Source organism: Chrysemys picta, chromosome 5 (genome assembly GCF_011386835.1).
Source record: "Chrysemys picta bellii isolate R12L10 chromosome 5, ASM1138683v2, whole genome shotgun sequence".
In the NCBI taxonomy this organism is placed as follows: Eukaryota; Metazoa; Chordata; order Testudines; family Emydidae; genus Chrysemys; species Chrysemys picta.
In genome coordinates this window covers 143,249,047-143,268,297 of record NC_088795.1, presented here as the reverse complement: position 1 = coordinate 143,268,297, position 19,251 = coordinate 143,249,047, and the positions used below count along the sequence as shown (strand labels likewise).

The 19,251-nt window shown below is 60.8% G+C and overlaps 1 protein-coding gene across 2 annotated transcripts in view; it reads right to left on the bottom strand.

The window, feature by feature from the left end:
* Window positions 1-18,833, bottom strand: part of LOC101937655 (EBF family member 4) — a 103,268-nt gene extending 84,435 nt beyond the window's left edge. For both annotated transcript variants that reach the window (XR_010601976.1, XM_065598421.1), the window contains exons 1-2: window positions 18,530-18,833; window positions 17,884-18,002 (exon numbers count right to left, since the gene is read on the bottom strand). Coding sequence is in view for 1 of the 2 variants with exons in the window: in XM_065598421.1 (XP_065454493.1) it covers window positions 17,884-18,002; window positions 18,530-18,778 (368 nt within the window). In the remaining variant the exon portion in view is untranslated. The remainder of the gene's footprint in view (window positions 1-17,883; window positions 18,003-18,529) is intronic.
* Between the last annotated feature and the right edge of the window lie 418 nt (window positions 18,834-19,251).

Here is a 19,251-nt window from a genome sequence, read left to right as displayed (position 1 = left end):
AAAATTCACCCTTTCCTTCCTCAGTTAGGGCTTCCACCTGACCATCCTCTTTAGTCTGCTCCAGAGAAACATTTTCCTGCCCAATAAGATTTTGCTGCTCTTGATTTAACTCCAGATTCACTTCTGAGACACTAGACCGACATTCAGAAACTTCATTTACCGACAAATAGCTCTTCTCAGACAAACCTTTGGAGCAACCCTCCCCAGGCAAATCATTGCCCACCATAGACACAGGTTTAAGATCATTCCTGTCCTGTGACTGACCACCTGGACTGAACAAAGCTTTAACATTTTCCCCAATCAAAAGATCCTTAGGCAATAACTTCCTTACACCAGCTATAACCTCATGCTTAGCACCATTCCATTCAAGGTGGATTCTGGCTAAAGGCACACGGACAGTAAACTCATAGAGGACTACAACATTCACACTCTGATTTGGTAAATAATCTTCCTCTTTGACAAGATCTGCTTTAACCAGAGTGATGTTAGAAGCCATAATTTGCCCTACACAGCTTTTACCATTGACTTTTACATTCTCTGTGAATCTTTCATTACCACTCCCATACAGAGCATTGGCACCAGTTATGGAGTCACCCTTTACTGAACACACAGTAAAAGCATTTACATAAAAGGTGGCAGAATTGGGGTACATTTGGTTACACCCAGACAACTGCTCAGAGTTATACAACATACCAACATTGTTATAAACCGGACTTTCAAGAGGATACAATTTCTGCTTTTCTTCCCTTGCTTTTCTGACTTGGAGCTGAAATCTTTGCACTTTTGCCTCAGCTTCTAGTTCCTGCAATCGAATTTCTGCCAGTCTTTGTTCATGTTCAAGTTGAAGTTTACTTGCTGCCTTTTGCTTTTCAATTGCTTCTGCCTTCTGATCACTGGCCATTAACAGATCTCTCAGTTCTTGATTTGTAGCTTTCTTTCTAAAGCTTATCCCCTTTTCTGAACACAAATCTTTCAGGGCTTTTTTGTCAAGGCTCTCATATGCTCTTTGCTCACCCATTACAACTGCTCTTTAACCAACCAAACTCTCAATCCCAAAATTCAAATTTGGATAACGTGGGGTTCTGATCCAAAGCTTAATTGACCTGGTTCTGTGGATCCAAGCACGACTACGCCACTGTGACAATGTGGTTCTGGCGGAACCCAACTGAGAGTGCCACCACAGGACCTTGGTTGCAACAATGATCTATATGGTCCCAGATTATATCAATAACGTCACACCCCCCCGCGCCCATCGGGCCCACACAGACCCTGGCCACAAGGCGGGAGGTGCAGGGGCTGGGTCTGCCCCGTGCTCTGTGCAGCACCTAGTGCGGCCAAGGCCTGACTTAACCCATGCGCGGCTGGTGAGTATGACGCAGCGGGGCCAAGGCTCTGGTGGTCACAGAGGCTTCTCCCCCCCAACCCCTGAGTGAATGGGCCCCCAGAGACCACCATAGCCCCCTGCTACAAGCCTGCGTCCAGCACCAGGGTGGGGGAGAGCCCAGGAGAGCCCAGTGGCCGCTGCTGAGGTGCGTCGAAAATGCCAGAACGATGACTGAGCTCCCCCTGCCCGGCTAGACGCGGCACATCCTGCCCCACGGCTTGGCAGCCCTGGCTTTCCCAGGAGAGCACCAACCCCCAGAGCTGTGACACCCGGCACCACTGCCATGTAATTCAGATGTGTTGTACAAAGTCTGCCGTGTGAGGTGTCGGTCTAAACGTCTTGCTCTGCTAGACAGACAGATCTCGCTGGGTGGGCTGTGCTCTCGTGGGGTGTGAGGTTACGGAGTTTGGCTTCGTACGTGTTACGGGAACGCCTTTCAGGTACAACCGTAAAAAGGCCAAACAATGTTCATGGCCCACTGAGGAAATGCACATGAGGGGACGTCACTCTCCCGACAACCACACACCTGGAAACCCCCCGGAGGCAAGGACTGAACTGGGGGAGGTGCTGGTCCCGGGCTAGAGGGATTTGTAACCTGTGTATGAAAAGCTGGGAAACCCACGCCCCAAAGCCAAGGTAGCCTGTGTCTTAAGCCTCTGCCAGGCTGGGAGTGGGGTGAGAACTATCACTCAGGGTGAGAACCTGCGAATTCATCTCTACCTGTCTGGTGTGTTAAGCTCAGTTTGCAGTTTTGTTTGTTTGCTTGGTAACCTGCTCTGTTTGCTGTCACTTCTACTCACCTAAAATCCATCCTTTTGTAGTTAAGAAACTTATTTTATGTTTTAATCCGAACCAGTGTGCATTTGACTAAGGAGCTTGGGGAAAATCTCGGCGTGGTTACCGCAAGTGGGCGTTGTTCTCTTCACATTGAGGGAGAGGTGGACCAGGTATTAATCCCATAGACTGGCCACATTTGACCGGGGCAGGACGGTGCTGCTCTGGGGCCTAGGCTGGGGGGCTGGCGGTCAGAGAGCCTGCGTGTAACTGCAGCTGGGCGTGTCCCTACCTGTGCGAATGCTGGTGAAAGTGCAGACTGGGTGTGGCACCTCGTCACAGCAGCACAGTGTAAAGGGAGCCCAGGCTGGTGGGTCAGGAGGCTCAGTGGTACCCCAGTTCCAGGTGGCAGCCCAGGGGAACCCGTCACAAGAGCACCAAAGACAGGGCTGGGAGGGCACCGGAGTGGCTCTGTGGTAGCTGGTGCAGGGCATGTGGCCACCTGGTCGTGGCACGGACACCTTGGGCCAGGCAGACGTGGGTGCAGACTGACAGGCACTGCACAGACCCCCGTCACGCCGGGCGCTGCACAGACCCCCCCCCCCCGCTCTCCCCTTTCGCGGCACCGCTTGAGTGGAACATGGCTCAGGCCAACGGGCCCTGGGAGGAGACGCCCGCACGGCTTTGCCCCTGGGCGGGGCTGGGTCCCTTGGTGTGAACTGCATGAAGGGGTTGGTTTGTGCCTAGACACCTGGCAGCTGGAAATGACTGAGTAATTCCACGCCGTTTACCAAGCCCCGGCTGGTACCGCGACGCTTTCAGCCGCTGCTTGGCCACCACCACGTCTGCCCGTCAGACAACGCCTCACACCCCGGCAGATCCCAGAATGCTTTGCAGCCTTTAACTCCCACAAATCACCACCAAAATGCAGCCACCTCTGAAACAGGGCGTGGCAGCTGTTTAGCAGCACACAGCTTAGGGCAGGGAGCGGAGAAGATTCGTCTAGCAGAGGGGCCTGGGCGTCAGTCCCTCCCGGCGGCGCGCACAGGGGTCGGCCTGGCCTACCTGCACGAACGGGGGAAACCCGCAGTGTTCAAAACTCCCTGCCGGTTTTCTCTGCCTTCCGGTTTGGGAGGCTGGAGGTCGTGCTGGGGTCACACAGCGCTGAGGGCTCGGAAAACAGAAGCTGGGTTCCCTGGTAACCCTGCCTCCGGGAGCAGGAGCTCCGAGCAAACCCCCAAATAGTGCCAGACCCACGACAACCCCCTGACTGCTGCATTCGCCCCCGGCCAGGGGTTCCCACGTGGCCTGCATCTGAGCCGGCTCTGCCAGGGGGCCCAACCGCCAGGACGGGCCGGGAGTCTCCAGGGATGAAAGATTCATCTTGATTTAAAGAGGATGTCATGTGATGAACCCCCCCAGGGATACGTCCAACCACGACTGGGCCCCCCAGGCTGTCACCCTACGGCGATCCTGTGTGCCCACGTCATACACAGCGGGGCAAACACTGCCCTCAGTTACCCGGGCTAGGTCTGGGTGTGACTGAGAGCAGGATCTGGCCCTGGATCTAGGCCTGCGGCGCACACAGCGGGTCAGGGGACGATGCCAAGGGAAATAAATAGATCAGGAATAATTCCTCCCGCCTCGTGATCGAAGAGCGGCCGCCCTCAGGCTGCGGGACGGGTGCTGGCTGTGAGCGAGTCCCCCCCACACAAGCTGGCCGGGGAGTTACGCGGCCGTTTGCTTTCCTGGCCCCGTCTCCCATTCGGGGATGGGGACAGGGCCGTGAGGCGGGGCGGTTTCATGTCAGCCGGCTCGGAGCCCGAGCGACAGAGCCGTAACTGTCCCGTGTGGTGCACGGGCCGGGGGGGGCGGGGGCGGGTGTTGTTTAAAGGCACAGCCTGAGGAGACCCCTGTGCAGCTGGCTCTGGAGAGATGCTCCCCCCCTCCCCCGTCTCTGCCCCAAAGAGCAGCCCCGCCCCCGGATAACTCAGCACACAAAGATCCAGAGCCCCCCAGGCCTACCCGTGCGGCCGCCTGCCAGGCCCTGTCTCCTGACACCCCCCCCTCCCCCGCTGCAATAGTGCGGCCTGCGGGAGGGTGGGCGTGGGGCAAACTCCCCCTGCCCCACACAGCAGGGACAGGCCTGTCGGAGAGACCTGCCCCCCTGCAGGGAGCCGGCAATTCAGCCTCGGCTGGGCCCGCGTGCGCAGAGACCCGGGATGCCCAGGCCCGGGGACACTGCAGGGAAGTGGGGCTGGCCTGGCCCCTCTGCCGACAGCAGGGAGCTCCCTGGGCGGTTTGGGGCAGTGGCGCCTGCTCTCCCTGGGGGCTGTGTCCCGTTGCCCCGGCCGGTGCCGCATTTGCCGGTTCGAGACCGGGAGCCGCCCCTGGCTAATGGCTGCTGGTGACCCCACGTGCCATGAGTTCGGGGGTCTCAACCGCGCTCCTCGCTGGGAGCGCCGGCACCAACCGGACCCAGCCTGGGGGGGCGGCCACCCGAACTCCCCTCGCCCCAGAGCGGGGTCCCCCCAGGGCAGAGCCGGGGGGCAGCTGGACCGGCCATCACCCAGGCGGGAGGGGGGGGACAACGAGGGGGCATCAGGCTCCAGGCCCCTCGTGCCAGCCCCTCGTGCCAGCCCCAAACACCCACGAGCACAGCCGATAAAACATCGCCACCTGTTGGCTGTTCTGCCAAGTGCACCAGGAATCCTCCCCCGCCTTCACCCTCCCCTGCTTCCCCGAGGCCAGATCCCAGCCGGCCCAAGCTGACACCCTGGCAATCCCCCCGGGCAGGGGCCTGCCAGGCTGTGCCCGGGTGAGGGTGTCGCTCCTCTAGGGCAGAGCCCACTGTCCACAGAGCCTAGATGCCCCGGTGACTGGACAGAAGGACAGACAGGGTGCGGGGAGCCCTCAGGGCCCTGGGTGCGAGGGTGCCCAGCTCCCCCAGGGACCCCTCTCTGCATAACCGAGGGGCAGAGCCCGTCCCTTGGACACCAGTGAGAGTTTGCCATTGATGTCAATGGGGCAGCCCCAGGGCTCCCCCTCTGCAGCCAGCCTCAGCTCCCCAAGGAGAATGCGCCCTGCCCCACCTGCTGCACATCTCTGGGTCAGCTCACCATATGCAACCGACTCCGGTGGCTTAGACCTATCAGAAAATCAACACACACTTTGCAGAAATCCGGGGGGGCTGCGGGTCGGAAGTGAGGGGCACCAGCAGAGCTGGGGGTGGGGGGTGGGATCCCAGGGCTGGGCTAGCAGGGGACTGCGGGTCGGGAGTGGCTGGACTGTGTGTGGGGAGCTTGCCCAACTCACCCCTGACTCTAGCCAGCGTTACCCAACCCCTCCCTTTCACAACATTCAATTCCTGGCCCAGATCCCCCCCGGCCCGACGGATCCCGGCCTGGCCCCCGCGCACACAGGGCAGGGGAGGAACCAGCCCATCACCCTTCGCAGCAGGGTTGGGGCTGCCCTGGCCCCCCTGCGGGTGGGGAAGCTAGAGAACCAGTGAGAGCCCCTAAACGTCCATGTTGGGGCTCCCATGCAGCACCCCCAGCCTAGGGATCCCTCTGACTCGCCACCCATCAACCCCCCATTCATCTGGAGGAGCCCATCTCCGGACAGCCCATCAGGTCACAGCTCCACCCCCCGCACCTTGGCTGGGTCTGTGCCCTCCATCTGGGCACTTCCTGAAACACCCACACCACTGACCGGACGCTGCCACGGTGCACACACTAGTCATGAGCCGGCTGGTGTGGGCCCCCCTGCCTCCACCGGATGGGATCAGAACGGCTGGCTGTGTGTCATGGGCCCTATACTGGTAACGGAGATTCTCCTGCAGCTCCGGTGCCTCTGAAAGCTGGAGGAGCCCAGTCCTACTCCAGCTGCTGCCACCAGTTTCCAGGCAGCCTTGGCGAGCAGAGAAGTAAGAGCTGCGCGGCCACAGGTTGTCACAATCAAAACGTTTTGTGATTTTAAAAAAATCAAACCTGCCCCCCCCGCACCCCTGACCTCTCTCTGCCTGCGTGGGGTCACGTCTCCAAGTCTCCCCACAACCAGGCAGGGCAGAAACGGACTTTGCAAGTGAATCTGAGCTTTCCTCTAAACCCATCACGTGACTCCAGGAGCTGGGGCTCTGAGAAACGCACCAAATACCACGAGACTCGCGCTGCAATCCGTGATGTACCAGATCACAGCACACCTGAGCAAGGACACGCAGGTCCCAAATCGCTAGCCCCCCTCCCCCTCAAACACCCCCCCACTGTCTGCGACCACACGCCTGGGAGAGCGAGTAACAACGAGCGGGCGTTTGTGTCTCGTTTTGCTCCTTTGTGATGGGTGAAGAGAGGCTGGAAGGTTTCTTCCAACAGCCCCTTTCCCCAGCTTGTGTTTCGCACGAGCTCCGCTCTGGCGAGCCGGGGATGACGCGCACGTCGGCCGGGTTGTTCCGAGGAAGCGGATTCTAGTCGGGCTCTTGAAGAGGCCGGTGGGTTTGGTTCCCACCTATTGAACTCCAATGCTTGGCGCACCCTGGGGAGAAAGAGCCTCTTTGCTAAACACCCCGCCCTGCAGCCCTTTGACGCGGGTTTGCCATGAACTGCCCGGAGAGCTCCTCCTCCGCCCGAGCCCGGGGACAGCCCAGCCCACATCCCAGCCCACATCCCTCATATCTCGCAGATAAAAACCAAGGAGACCCCCAGCTGCCTTTCTCCACCACAGAGCACCACACAACGGGCCATGTTGAAAAGCCCTTTGGCGGCAGCCTGTGAACACCCCCACGCGCGAGGCCTCAGCCCAGGGCCCTGAGAGCTGACGCTGCCCGGAGACGGCCGGGGAAGCCCGGCTCACCGAAGGGCCAAAGGCGCACGCTCCCTGGGATCTCTGAGCCTGTGACCGGCCCTGGCCCCGGCACGCCCGGCGAGTCCCGGCAGTGCGGTACGCCCCCAGCCTTGGCGTGACCGCGCCCCACGGGAGGGACGGGAGGGGGCTACCGCACTGCTCGGCTGACGCTCCTCAATCCCGACCCGCAGCCCCGGGCTCCCCCCACCCCACTCTGCAGCTGCCCCCCGGACCCCGGAATTGGAGCGATTCTGGGGCTGCCCCCCACAGACCCACCCTCGCCCTCCCAAGAGGAACCCGCACAGTTTTGACTCCTTCGACATATATCTAGAAAAAAGGCACCGTCGTGACCCAGGGGTCCCCAGGGAGGCGGCTTCCTCACGCCCCGTTTCATCGAGCCCACGGCTTGGGCCCCTCGCGCCCCGGCCTGTTGGGCCTGGTCTGAGAATGTTACACACCCCAGGGAGGCCCAGCCCCTGTCGGCCCCACTGGCAAGAGACCGTCTCTGGAGCTGACCCTAGAGACTCCCCCGCGGGTGGGGGGGGCGGCAGAGCACAGGTGGGGGGACCCCCGATCACCAGAGGGCGAGGAGTGCGAAGGCGCATGGCCCCCATAGCCCCGGCACGGAGCCACTGAGAACCAACCCCTGGCTTGTGGGGCGCCGTGGGGCCAGGGGGACCCGCTGCGATCCAGCCATGCTCAGCAGCGACAGAAACCAGCCCACAGGGCCCCTGTGTGCAGTGAGCTGGGGGGGCATTGGGGGCAGAACGCACCGCACAGCCTGGGGGAAAGCTGCCAGCGCTGGGCCTGCCCCCTGGACACCCAGGGCTCCATGCTCCGGCTGCCCCGGCCCCCTCTGGGGGGTGTGGGGTCTCTCAGGGGCACAGCCTGCCCCCGGGCAGCCCCCTCTGCCCCCTGCCAGGGGTATTTCCCCCATACGGAGCTGGCAGGAGGGCCATATTGACTGTCCAGTGCCCGCCTCCGGCTCCTTCCATCCGGGGGGCTTAGACTGCTTTACAGGCAGCCGTGAGTGAATTCGCACAGCCCTTCCCCCGTCCCCCCAGCCAGGCACATCGTCCCCCTTGTACAGACAGGGACACTGAGGCAAGGCGAGGGGGCGGGACTCAGCTGAGGCCCCACAGCAAATCAGCGGCAGAACTGGGAACAGAACCCAGGAGTCCTGATCTCTCCCCTTCCCCCCCCAAAACACACACAAAGAGCTACACAACCTGACGTGTGTGTATACACACACCCCCACGCCGCCCTGGGAAAACCTTCCACCTCCACTCCCCCGGGCCAGCTCCAACAGCGGGGTGCGGACATCGTGCTATGGGGCAGCCAGCCCTGGGGTCACGTCCGGACCCAGGCTCACCTCAGCCTCCTCCCCCCGGTCAGCCCACTCCTGCGATGCCCGGGCTCGCCTGCCCATCCAGGGGTCAGCAGACTGCCACCCGCCTCCCCGCCGAGGGCCGGGCACCCCGTGTCTGTCTGTCAGTCCCGCGTGCTCTCAGCAGCTCTGCGTCTAGTCCCAGGCCCGGGGCCATGCAGAGGTGGGCTGGGCGGGACCCAAGGCTGCCGTCCTCTCTACCCCCAGCCCCCTCTCCTCTGCTCCATAGCACTCCCCTCGGAGACCGATTCGGGGGGCTGGGGGGGCTATGGAGCCAGGAAAGCCCTGGGGCACAGACACGCTGAGGGAGCCCCCTCGGGGGGCAGGGGGAGCCGCTCCCCAAGGTCTAGGCAGCTCTCGCCCCCCTGCTGTGGAGCTGCTGGCGCTAGGAGCTGGGCAGAGCCCCCCCAAACTCAGCTCACCCGTGACCACCGAGCAGCATTTCCAGGCGGGGCCAACAGGGCGTCCCCACTGCCTCCTGGAGGGGCACCCAGCTCCCTGCCCGTCTCTTTCGGCACATCTACCCGGCCCTCCGCCAGGGCCAGCTCCTGCGCGAGCCCCTCGGACACCCAGGGGCAGTGCGTGTCTCCAGCCTCCGGGCCGTGCCATCGCGGGAGGGATAGCTCAGTGGTTTGAGCATTGGTCTGCTAAACCCAGGGTTGGGAGTTCAATCCTTGAGGGGGCCATTTAGGGATCTGGGGCAAAAATCTGTCTGGGGCTTGGTCCTCCTTTGAGCAGGGGGTTGGACTAGATACCTCCTGAGGTCCCTTCCCACCCTGATATTCTCTGATTCTCCCGGCACGCAGCTCCCTGGAAACCTGAAACCTGGCTCCTGCCATAGGGCCCAGCCAAAGGTCCCCTCCGTGCCCCCTTCCCACCAGCAGAGCCGCCCCAAGCCCCTTTCTGGTGACATGCCTGCGGCTCCGCTGAGGGCCAGGCATCCATTTGTAACCTCGTCCCTGGTGGCCGGAGCCGGGGGGGCCGGGATGTCGCTAGACTAGAACTCGAGGGGACGCGGCGAGACGAGCACCCGGGCAGCGAAGTGGCCAAGCGGGCGGGTGGATCCATGAACAGAGCCGTTCCGTCCCCAGGGCTTTGGTTTCAAGCCTTGGCGGAGAAGAGAACCCGATTCTGCTCCCACTCAAATCAACGGCAAAACTCCGCCGAGTTCATCGGTGCCCGGTTGGCCCGGATCCCCAGGGGCCCACGTCCAAGGACTGGAAGGGACCGACGCGGCTTCATTCAGCCCAAAGGTCCATCTAGCCCAGTATCCTGTCTGCCGACAGTGGCCAATGCCAGGTGCCCCAGAGGGAGTGACCAGCCGTCATTCTCTGGCTCCCCTGCCAATAGCCAGAGCTGGGCCAAGCGCTCCCCGCCCCCGGCTCATTAGGGACTGTCCCTGGCTGTGCAGAGGGCAGCCGGCCCCCCGCCCGCTCGCCAATCCTCCGCGGCAGAGTCTCGACCGGCTCTCGGCCAACGATCGTCCCCCTTTGCCCAAAGTTAGGCCTGTAGGTCCCGTGGCAGCCCCCTGACAACACAGGGGGGAGGCAACAGCTCCCAAGCGAGCGCTCCATGGCTGGGAACGTGCTCCTGGCGAACGCCCGTGTGAGCGTCTCCTGCACGTGGGCTCCAGGAAGGGGGAGGAGGGCAGCCACGAGGCAATGGCCATGGCTGGGGACCCGGGAGACCTGAGTTCAATTCCCTGCTCTGCCAGAGTCCTTGTGTAACGTGGGCCAGTCGCTCTGTGCCTCAGTTTCCCCTCGGTGCGATGGGGAGAATGGCCCTGCCCTGCCTCCCAGGGGTGCGTGAGGATGAAGCCAGGAAAGAGGGATGATACTATGGAGATGGGGCAGACAGTACCCGAGCTAGAGCCCCAGCGACAGCAATTCACACAAACCGTCCCAGGAAAAGCCTTTCCACTACGTGCTGAGTACCGACGGCAAACCCGCCAGCCAAACCCTGCTCAGAAATCCCCCCGGCCTTTGTCGCGCGAGGCCCCCCTGGGACAACCCTCCCCCGGGCCAGCTCCGACAGCGGGTGTGGACGGGCTCCAGCATCGTGCTATGGGGCAGCCAGCCCTGGGGGCATCCTGGGTGTTCACTACAGAGTCTTCTGGGCAGCATCCCGGTTAGCTGGGGTGACCAGATGTCCTGATTTTATAGGGACAGTCCAGATATTTGGGGCTTTGTGTTATACAGGTGCCTATTACCCCCCACCCCCGTCCCCATTTTTCATACTTGCTGTCTGGTCACCCTCTGATTAGCCCAATATTCATATGGGGCCCCTCGAAACCTCAGAGCCTGGCTGGGTTTCTTGGTTTATAACCTGGGCGGGGGAGGGTTAAAAAGCTCCAGGTTGGAAGAAGAAAATAACTGAAGGATGCGCTGGGTTGGCAGGAGCGGGCGAGCTCACTCGCCGGCCAGCTGGGGAAGCCGATTGGCCTGATGGCTAAGGAGAGCCGGCAAACGCGCCGAGGCCCCTGGGGCCGCCCCGGCTCGGGGTCAAGGCCGTTTGCACGAGGTGAGCGTTACCCTGGGGAGCTGCGGCTCCCCACAGGAGAGAGGCCGGGGGGAGCAGAGAGAGCGGAGAGGAAAGTGTGGCCGGCCTCAAGCCTCTGTCCTCCGGCCCCGCGCCCTGCGCCTGCACCGTGTGGGCGAGGACGGGCGCTCTACAATCCGACGTAGCCACCCGCCATGCGGGCCCGACGCACGGTAACCGAACCGCGCTGGCGCTGCCGCTGCGCCTCCCCTTTGCTTTTGGGTTCCTGCCGGGAAGCCAGCGAGCCCGGCTCTTAGCGGCCAGGGGCTGACGGAACGGAGCTGACAGCTGGATCTCCCCCCACCCCGCTGCAGCATTTCTCATGAATAAGTCACAGGGAACACAGGTCTGAAAAAGCCCTCTCCTTCCCCAGCCACGCAGCCCCCGCTGCCGAGCGCCACGTTCCCCGCGATTCCCTTCCTCCCACTGCTCCTCTCCGTCCAGTTGCTCAAAAGCTCCGGGGAGGGCTGGTAAGTTTCAGGCACAGTGATCAGGGTGCTGCTGTTTGGTTTGGGGGGATTTTAACCCAGCCTCGCCTTTTCTTTTGCACCTGAACTAGGGCAGCCGTGACCAGAGGGGCTGGGACTGGGTGGCTCCAGCACTGACCCTGCACAGGCTCTCGCCCACGGGTGACACAGTCACCGGAGCCGCCTCATTAGTCCAGAAGGCTCCACGTACATGGTGACTCGCAGGAGTCACTCTGCCGGATCGGGGCCTTCCCTGCCTCTGCAGCCCGGCGAGCGTCGGTGACAATCCATCGAGGGCCCTGGCCAAAAGCTAGACCTAGCAGCCGGGTGGGACCGGTTTGGCCGAGGGCTGCACGCAGCTGCCAGGGCCGCAGGAGCAGGAGGGAAACGCTGCCCGAGCCAGACCCTTCCGTGGGGCCCGGGAGTGTGCAGCGGGCCACGGCACGGCAGAAACCCGATCACGTGCCACACAATGAACCAGAGAGTCCTCGACAGCCCAGCCGGGCTCCTGGCCATTCCCAGAGCCACCTCGCTGCCCGCTCCCCACGCTAACCAAGGAGAGACTGGAATGAAACCACCCCCATGGGCCCTTTGCTTGGGCAGAGGCGGCTGGAGACACAAACCCCCTCGCCCACGCTAGCAAGGCAGGGGAGCCGCTCCATGGCGAAGGCTGGGCTAGAACTTCCCTCTCGAGTGGGCGCAGAAGGCAGGAAAGGGAGGGCTCACTACGCCTACCCCGCCCAGCCTGCCGCGGTGCTGTGTACGGCCCAGCGACGGCTCGGGAAGGTCATCCCGTGGAGCCGATTCGGTGACCTGCTGGCCCATTCCCCCTGCTCTCCCCCATCCGGCTCCCCCGGGAGGTGTCCCGGCCCTGTCCAGTCTGACGCAAAGTGTCACGATCCCCTGGCAGAGGCACCCAGCTCCCGGCAGTTGGCACCCAGGCCTGCCACCTTCCCTTGCCCGTCGGGGCGATCACGCGACCGCCTTTAACTCCACGCCCCTTCCCCACGGCCGGGAAGGAGCGAAACAAACAAACAGACAAACTTCGAGCGCCCGAGGCAGCCGCCCCGCGGTTAATGGCTGCCTCTCTCGTCTCGGCGCTGCGGAGACCCCGGTGCGCTGAGTGCCGGGCCCGGCTGCCATTAATTATTAAAGGAAATCAGAGCATTTCCTAGCAAACGAGCCCAGCGAATGTCTGTTACAGGAAAGCATCAGCTTCCACTCCTGGACCCTCCAGGAACAAGGGGCACCAGGCAATTACGCTGCCGAGACTCGTCCTTCGTTAATTCCAGAGAGGGGCCAGAGCCCCCACTAGCGCAAATCAGCAGACGTTGATGGATCCACTGATTTACACCAGCTGGGCCCTGGCCCTTCGGCTCTGCAAATGGCCACACCGGGTCACCGGGTCACCACTGATTTTATCCTCCTGCTGGGAGCCCGCGGGAGGGAATGATCCTGCATTGGCCCGGGGAGTGGGGGGGGGGACGGGATCTAACGGGTCTTTGCAGGTGGCGACTTGCGTGACTTTACTTTTAATAACCGGCCCCCGAGCGGAGCGACTCCCACAAAGAGCCGGGCGACGCGCCCGAGCAAACCCAAACCGCAGCCCCCAGCAGCTGTCTGAGGGCAGAGAGCGAGTGTGTGCGTGCAGCCCACATTCCCGCCTGGGTCTGCCGGTGTGTGCCACACCTGCCACGCCTGTGTGTGCCACACCTGCCACGCCTGTGTGTGCCACACCTGCCATGCCTGTGCGGCGGGCGCTGGGTGGATCTGGTCAGTACAGACATTGGGAGACAAGAGGATGGGAACAGGGGACCGCAGGGAAACCCGGGCCCCCAGCTGCCCTGGCTCTCGCGGGGCGGGCTGGGATAGGCACTGCCCAGCCAGACACACACGCTCCCGGGCTGCCGCCTGACTAGTTCCTGGGCGGGCCTGGGTCTGCCCCTGGAGATCAGGCCCGGTTGCTCCCCGGCGCTGGCCGTCTCCTCGCTTTCAACACGCACAGCTCTCAGCTGTCGGCCCAGGGGCCAGCCCGGGTTAACCAGCCCAGCGAGAGCGCTGGACGGGGGCCCTGGCAACGGCAGGGCAGGCCCTTTTCTCCAGCCCTCCTTCAGCGCTCAAGGGGTTAATTCAACCCGCAGCACCCCAGACGTGCGCCCAGGGCTTGAGCGGGAAGCCTTTGGCGCCTCTCCAGAGGGCTGACCTGGGTCCTAGCAGAGCTGCAGGGAGCTGGGGGCACACAAGGAAGGCAGGATCAGGCCCCTGGCGCACAGCTCAGAGGTGGCAGCAGAATGGGGGGGGCTAGAGCCAGCCCCCAGCTCTATGACGCTCTGCTCGGGGGAGCTGCTCCCTGCCGCCCGGGTACACAACACTCCCGACAGGGCCAGATCCTCGCCGGGTGTAAATCAGTAAAGGGCCTAAATCTGTTTAATACGAGAGCGATGTTGTTCTTTTCCACTGCAACAAATTCAGGTGTCTCCCCCTCCCCTGCACAGCCCAGCCCTGCTCTGCCCCTCCCGTCTCCTCTCCTGGCACACTCCTGCCCGGTGCCCACTTCCCCATCCCGCAGTGCCCCTGCTACACCGGCCCCCCTCCCTGCACGGCTCCGACACATCCCTGCCCTCCTCTTCCCAGCGCCACCTGCCCAAGAGTCCCCGCTGGAGAACGCGCCACGGGAACGGACCCAGACCAGCTCCACTGAAGTCAAGAGAACCTTGCTGATTTACGCTAGCAGAGGGTTTGGCCCAGGGCATTTCATCTCTCCCCCCAGCCCTCCGTGCATGGCTTATTGTCTTGCACTGGGATCCCGCTGGTGCATTTGGAAAGGCCACGCGTGCTCCTCCAAACCCTAAGGATTAATTAGCGCCTCTATCCAAACCCTCGGCTGAAAATCCAGCTCGGGGGAACCGTGGTTTTGCCCTGGTAAAATTGCTCTTCAGTCAGGGAGAGGGAATCACTCAGCCCTTGGAGTTAAGGGGGCGGAGGGGGGGGAGGTGAACAACTTGGGGAAGGGAAAAAAATCCCCATCAGGTGCAATTAGCCAGGAGCTCAAATTGTTCCTGCCTTTGATCTAGTCCCTCCACTGACCTTGCTGAAAGGGAGATCTGGGCCAGGATGCCTGGGGATCAGGATAAGGCAGCGAAGTTGAGGACAGCCTCCTGCGCCCACGAAGGGGTTCGGTGCCTTTCTAACAGCGCCAGTTTGAAGAACTGCTGCGTGTTTCTGCACCCATTGTCCCAGCCCCAGCCCCCAAGCAGAGCCCACCAGCATTATTAGCCACGGGCGTTAATTTGGACACCAGAGTTAATCCCTGGAACAAAAGCCAACACACATTCGGTACTGCAGGAAACCTCTCTAAGTGCAAACCTTCTCCCCACTCTGACCTCAGAATTCAACCTGAGCTCTCGCAGGATCGCGGGAGGGTTTGGCTACAAGGCCAGGCTGGAAATCTTTTATTAAGCGTAATTTTTGTTGGGTTAGGCAATATGGGCGCCCCGAAAAGGGGGGGAAGAATCTTGGAATTTGTCAGTTTCCCTGTGAACATCTGTCTGGTTCTGCCTGTTATTGCAACCAGTGTGAGGGGGGAAATAAATCTCCCCTTTCATCCTACGCCGTTCTGCCCTGCGTTATGTATTTATTTTTCAATCCAAGTTTCGCCCCTCCCCTCCCTGGCAGGGGGCTGGGAGGGTTAATTGCTCAGTGTTTGCAAAGCGCTGTCTGAGTGCTAACGGGGCAGAGCCCAGCCTCCGAGCTGGGCGTGGGGCTCCAAGGGCCGCTGCTGTGCCTGGTTGCAGGGGGTTATTCCCTCAGCCATCAAGGCTGCCTGGCCTAAAAGACGTTTCTGGGGACCGGCCCCACCAAGCCCAGGAGTGGAAGACGGGGATGCTGATCCCTATGGGCAGAATACCAATAGCACTGAGGAGAGGCAGGGCCTGGCGCTAGCTACAGAAACGTAGCCCGAGTCAGCGGTGAGCGCCCCTCTCCTCCGTGCCCCGCACACAGCCCTCGTGGCTGGGTGCCAGGCACAACCTGGGGCAAGGCCGGCTCCAGCCTTTCTGCCGACCCAAGTGAAAAAAAAAAAAAAAAAAAAAGCCGCGATTTGCGGCAGCAATTGGAAGAAGGAAAAAAAAAGCCGCGATCGCGATCGGCGGCGGCAATTGGGGAAAAAAAAAAAACGCTGCGATCGACGGCGGCAGTTCAGCAGCAGGTCCTTCGCTCCTAGAGGGAGTGAGGGACCTGCCGCCCCCGAATTGCCGCAGGTGCCGCCCCTCTCCCTTGGCCGCCCCAAGCACCTGCTTGTTAAGCTGGTGCCTGGAGCCGGCCCTGACCTGGGGGGTGCTTCAGAGAGACGGGGCAGAATTCCTGCCAATCTGCCCTGCTTTGTCTGGTGAGTGCCTCAGTGTAACCTTCGGGGATGGAAGACGATAGGTGGATCTGAAAAATGTACTAGGTTAAGTTGAGCACTGGAATGGGTTACCTAGAGAGGTGGTGGAATCTCCTTCCTTGGAGGTTTTTAAGGTCAGGCTTGACAAAGCCCTGGCTGGGATGATTTAGTTGGGGATTGGTCCTGCTTTGAGCAGGGGGTTGGACTAGATACCTCCTGAGGTCAGTTCCAACACTGATATTCTATGATAAGATAGATCGATAGATACAGGGGTATTTGGGGATGGATAAATAGATATGACTTTTGTATGGTTACGATCACACGGTTTTAAAATAACCCTTTCCAATTTCTCAGGGACCGCCACACAAACACCAGTCCCAAATACATTGAATAAAGTCCTGCTCAGCCTGCTTGCTTCTGATGCTTAAAACTCGCCTAGACTCAGAATTAGGAAACAGAGAAAACGGAACAGGCAGCTTGGGGATAGACCAGACAGGAACTAAGAGGTCTTGTACCGTCTCCTCCGCAATTCTACCCTGGATATTTCAGTTTTGTTTGACAGTTTGAGGTGAGTTTCCAAGTCCAGAATAGCAAGAGGGAAATACACTACACCCAAGGAGCTGCTGTGCGGCACGCTGCAGGGAAGAAGGCTACATTAAGATCAGGGCTTACATCAAGGTTTGGTCAAGTTCACTGCCTCTTGTTAGGAAAATACCCGGCTAGGGAATTTTGCCTAAAATCAAGCGCTCCAGCACCTCTCCTTCTGTGAAAACCCAGCTGGACAGTGAGTTGGAAAGACAACCGAGATGCTAAATCATATTACATCTATCTATCTATCTATCTATACACACACACACACTTTACAGATTATCTAATGCACATTATTTTCATAATCTCAATTTCCCCTCTGCGTAACTGAACTAAAGTAATTGTTAAAGGAGAGCAGAAATCAAAGCTTTGGTAACATTCAAGGATCAATAAAAAAAACAATTTAAATCAAAAGAAGCAAACATCTATGTCCTCCAAGCACAAAGACATAGGATTCACATAGTCCTATTTAGCAACGTACAGAAACAATCTAAAGGGGATGAAGTCAGGTCCACTGTAGGTAGCTGTAGCCATCCTACACAACAAAGAGAGGTGTCTATTTGTGCATTAGAAACCTGAAAAGTAACGCCTGCCACGCTTCTAAATTTCCACATTAAAATCCACGATCCTGGTATGGAACATCAATAAAGTCACCAATTAAAAAACCAAACCAAACCAGTCCCCACACATCCACCAGTCCTGAGAACTTTCCCTGACAATTAGAGTCATGGATCTGAAGTTTCAAAACTGTGGGTGTTAGGCAAAGGAGGAGTGGGGGGAAAAAGGAACAATTTTTCCTGCATCTTGGAGATCCTCAGCTATCTTTGCAACATAGTTTTGCCATTTCAGCCAGAAGTGTTAATTTCAAAACACTTTCCAACTGCCTGGGGAAAGGAAATACAACCCCGATTGTTTTTAATAATGTTAGCTGATCTCCCTTGTCATTTCCAATCGAAATCCTTTATGATTCTGCTGAGAGATACATCTGAAAGCATTTATATTTCTGCAAGTTCTGACGCTTTTCACAGCTTTAAGAACAACCCCCAAAAGTGCATTTCTCTCTCTGGTCTCCTTGGTATCAGAACAGGTTTAAATGGTTTATCATCACTAGGCAGAAGGCGCTTCGACAAAACGCTGGTAATTTTAAACCTCCCAAACTTGAGGGGGGAGGGAAGACAGAAGGATAAAATGTAGGCAGAACAATAAGAATTGGGCTCTGAAATTCCTCTGAGTTAATTCTCCTTCTAGGAAGCCTCAGGATTTACTTCTTTGGCGGTTTCCTCACCAACCAGCTCAAACAATAAAGACGCCAATTAGAATAAAATTCCCAACTTTCCTACATAAACACACTCCCCCTCTAGCATAAAGCGGTGGGCCAGGTTTGTGCTGGTCTGGCGGGTCCAGGATGGGCTCCCGGGGGTCGGGGTCTGGCTCTGGGAGGAGATGTGTGCCCGCCCAGAGCAGTGGGATGACAGATTGCTTTGCTGTGAAGTGTCAGGGCTGGGGCAGGCTGGTCCCTTACCTCTGGGCTGCTGTGTTGGCATCCAGGATCCCAGCGCTTTGCATCCAGGACCTTACGGATGTCAGTCCACTGGTCAAGGGTTCTTCTTTCATGGTCAGCCCTCCTCTGGGGAGACCCTCCTGGATGGAGAACATCAAAACAGCCTTTGAAAGGGGAAGGGGGGGATCAGCTCGCCCCGCAGCGCCCCCAGGCCACCTCCCGGGGGGAGACAGGAGGGATGGAGGCTCCACTGAAGCAATGGACACCAAAAGTTTGGCCAAACTTATAGAAAAGGCTATAGAAGGGGGTGGGGGTCCGACTCCCCAGAGCCCAGCTCAGAGTCTGGGTCCAGGGCTCGGGGTCCAGGGCAGGCTCAGGCCAGTGTCCCCCCCCAGCCACAGCCCAGGCGACCCAGTTCCAGCCGGGGCAGCCGCCTCTGGGCGCGTCGTTTCCAAGCGGAGCGAGGGCTGGTTCTGGGGGGCGGGAGGTCCAGGGAAGTTGGCGAGAGGAGCAGCCGCCAAGTGCAAATCAGCGGCGGGGAGGGGCAGGGTTTGCGCAGCGGGGGAAGCCGAGCAGGGCAGGAAATCCCAGCGGCGGGGCCGGGGGAGGAGGCGGAGGGATGGGGGGAGCCGGGATGCGGGCGCGGAGCGGGGCCGGCGCTGGTTACCATCCAGGCGGGGGCCGCGGGCTCGGCGCTCGGCGGCGGGCGCTCCCGGGGGAGCCGGGGGGCCGGAGCGCTGGGCCGGCCGCTTCCCCTCCGCCTCCTGCCGCTGCGGCTCCTCCGGCCCTCGCCGGGCAGCAGCACCAGGAGCAGCACCAGCCGCCCCGCCGCCGCCGCCGGCCCGGCCCCCGGGCAGCCGCCGCTCTGCGCCCGCGGGCGGCCCCGTCCCCTGCCGGCCTGGCCGACCCGGGCCATGCCGCCGCCTCCTCCCCGGGGAGGGCGGCCGGGGGGAGGCGGGGGCCGGAGCCGGGCAGGCTGACATCATTCCGGGGAGGAGCCGGCGGCGGGGGGCGAGGGGCAGCGCCGGGGCAGGGAGCAGCCCCGGAGACCCGCCCGGGGAGCGGGACCCCCAACGCGCCCCCCGATCCACCGGGCTAAAGGGCCCCCCAACGCGCCCCCCGATCCACCGGGTTAAAGGGACCCCCAACGCGCCCCCCAAATCCACCGAGCTAAAGGGACCCCCAACGCGCCCCCCGATCCACCGGGTTAAAGGGACCCCCAACGCGCCCCCCGATCCACCGGGCTAAAGGGACCCCCAACGCGCCCCCCAAATCCACCGGGTTAAAGGGACCCCCAACGCGCCCCCCCCGATCCACCGGGCTAAAGGGACCCCCAACGCGCCCCCCGATCCACCGGGCTAAAGGGACCCCCAACGCGCCCCCCGATCC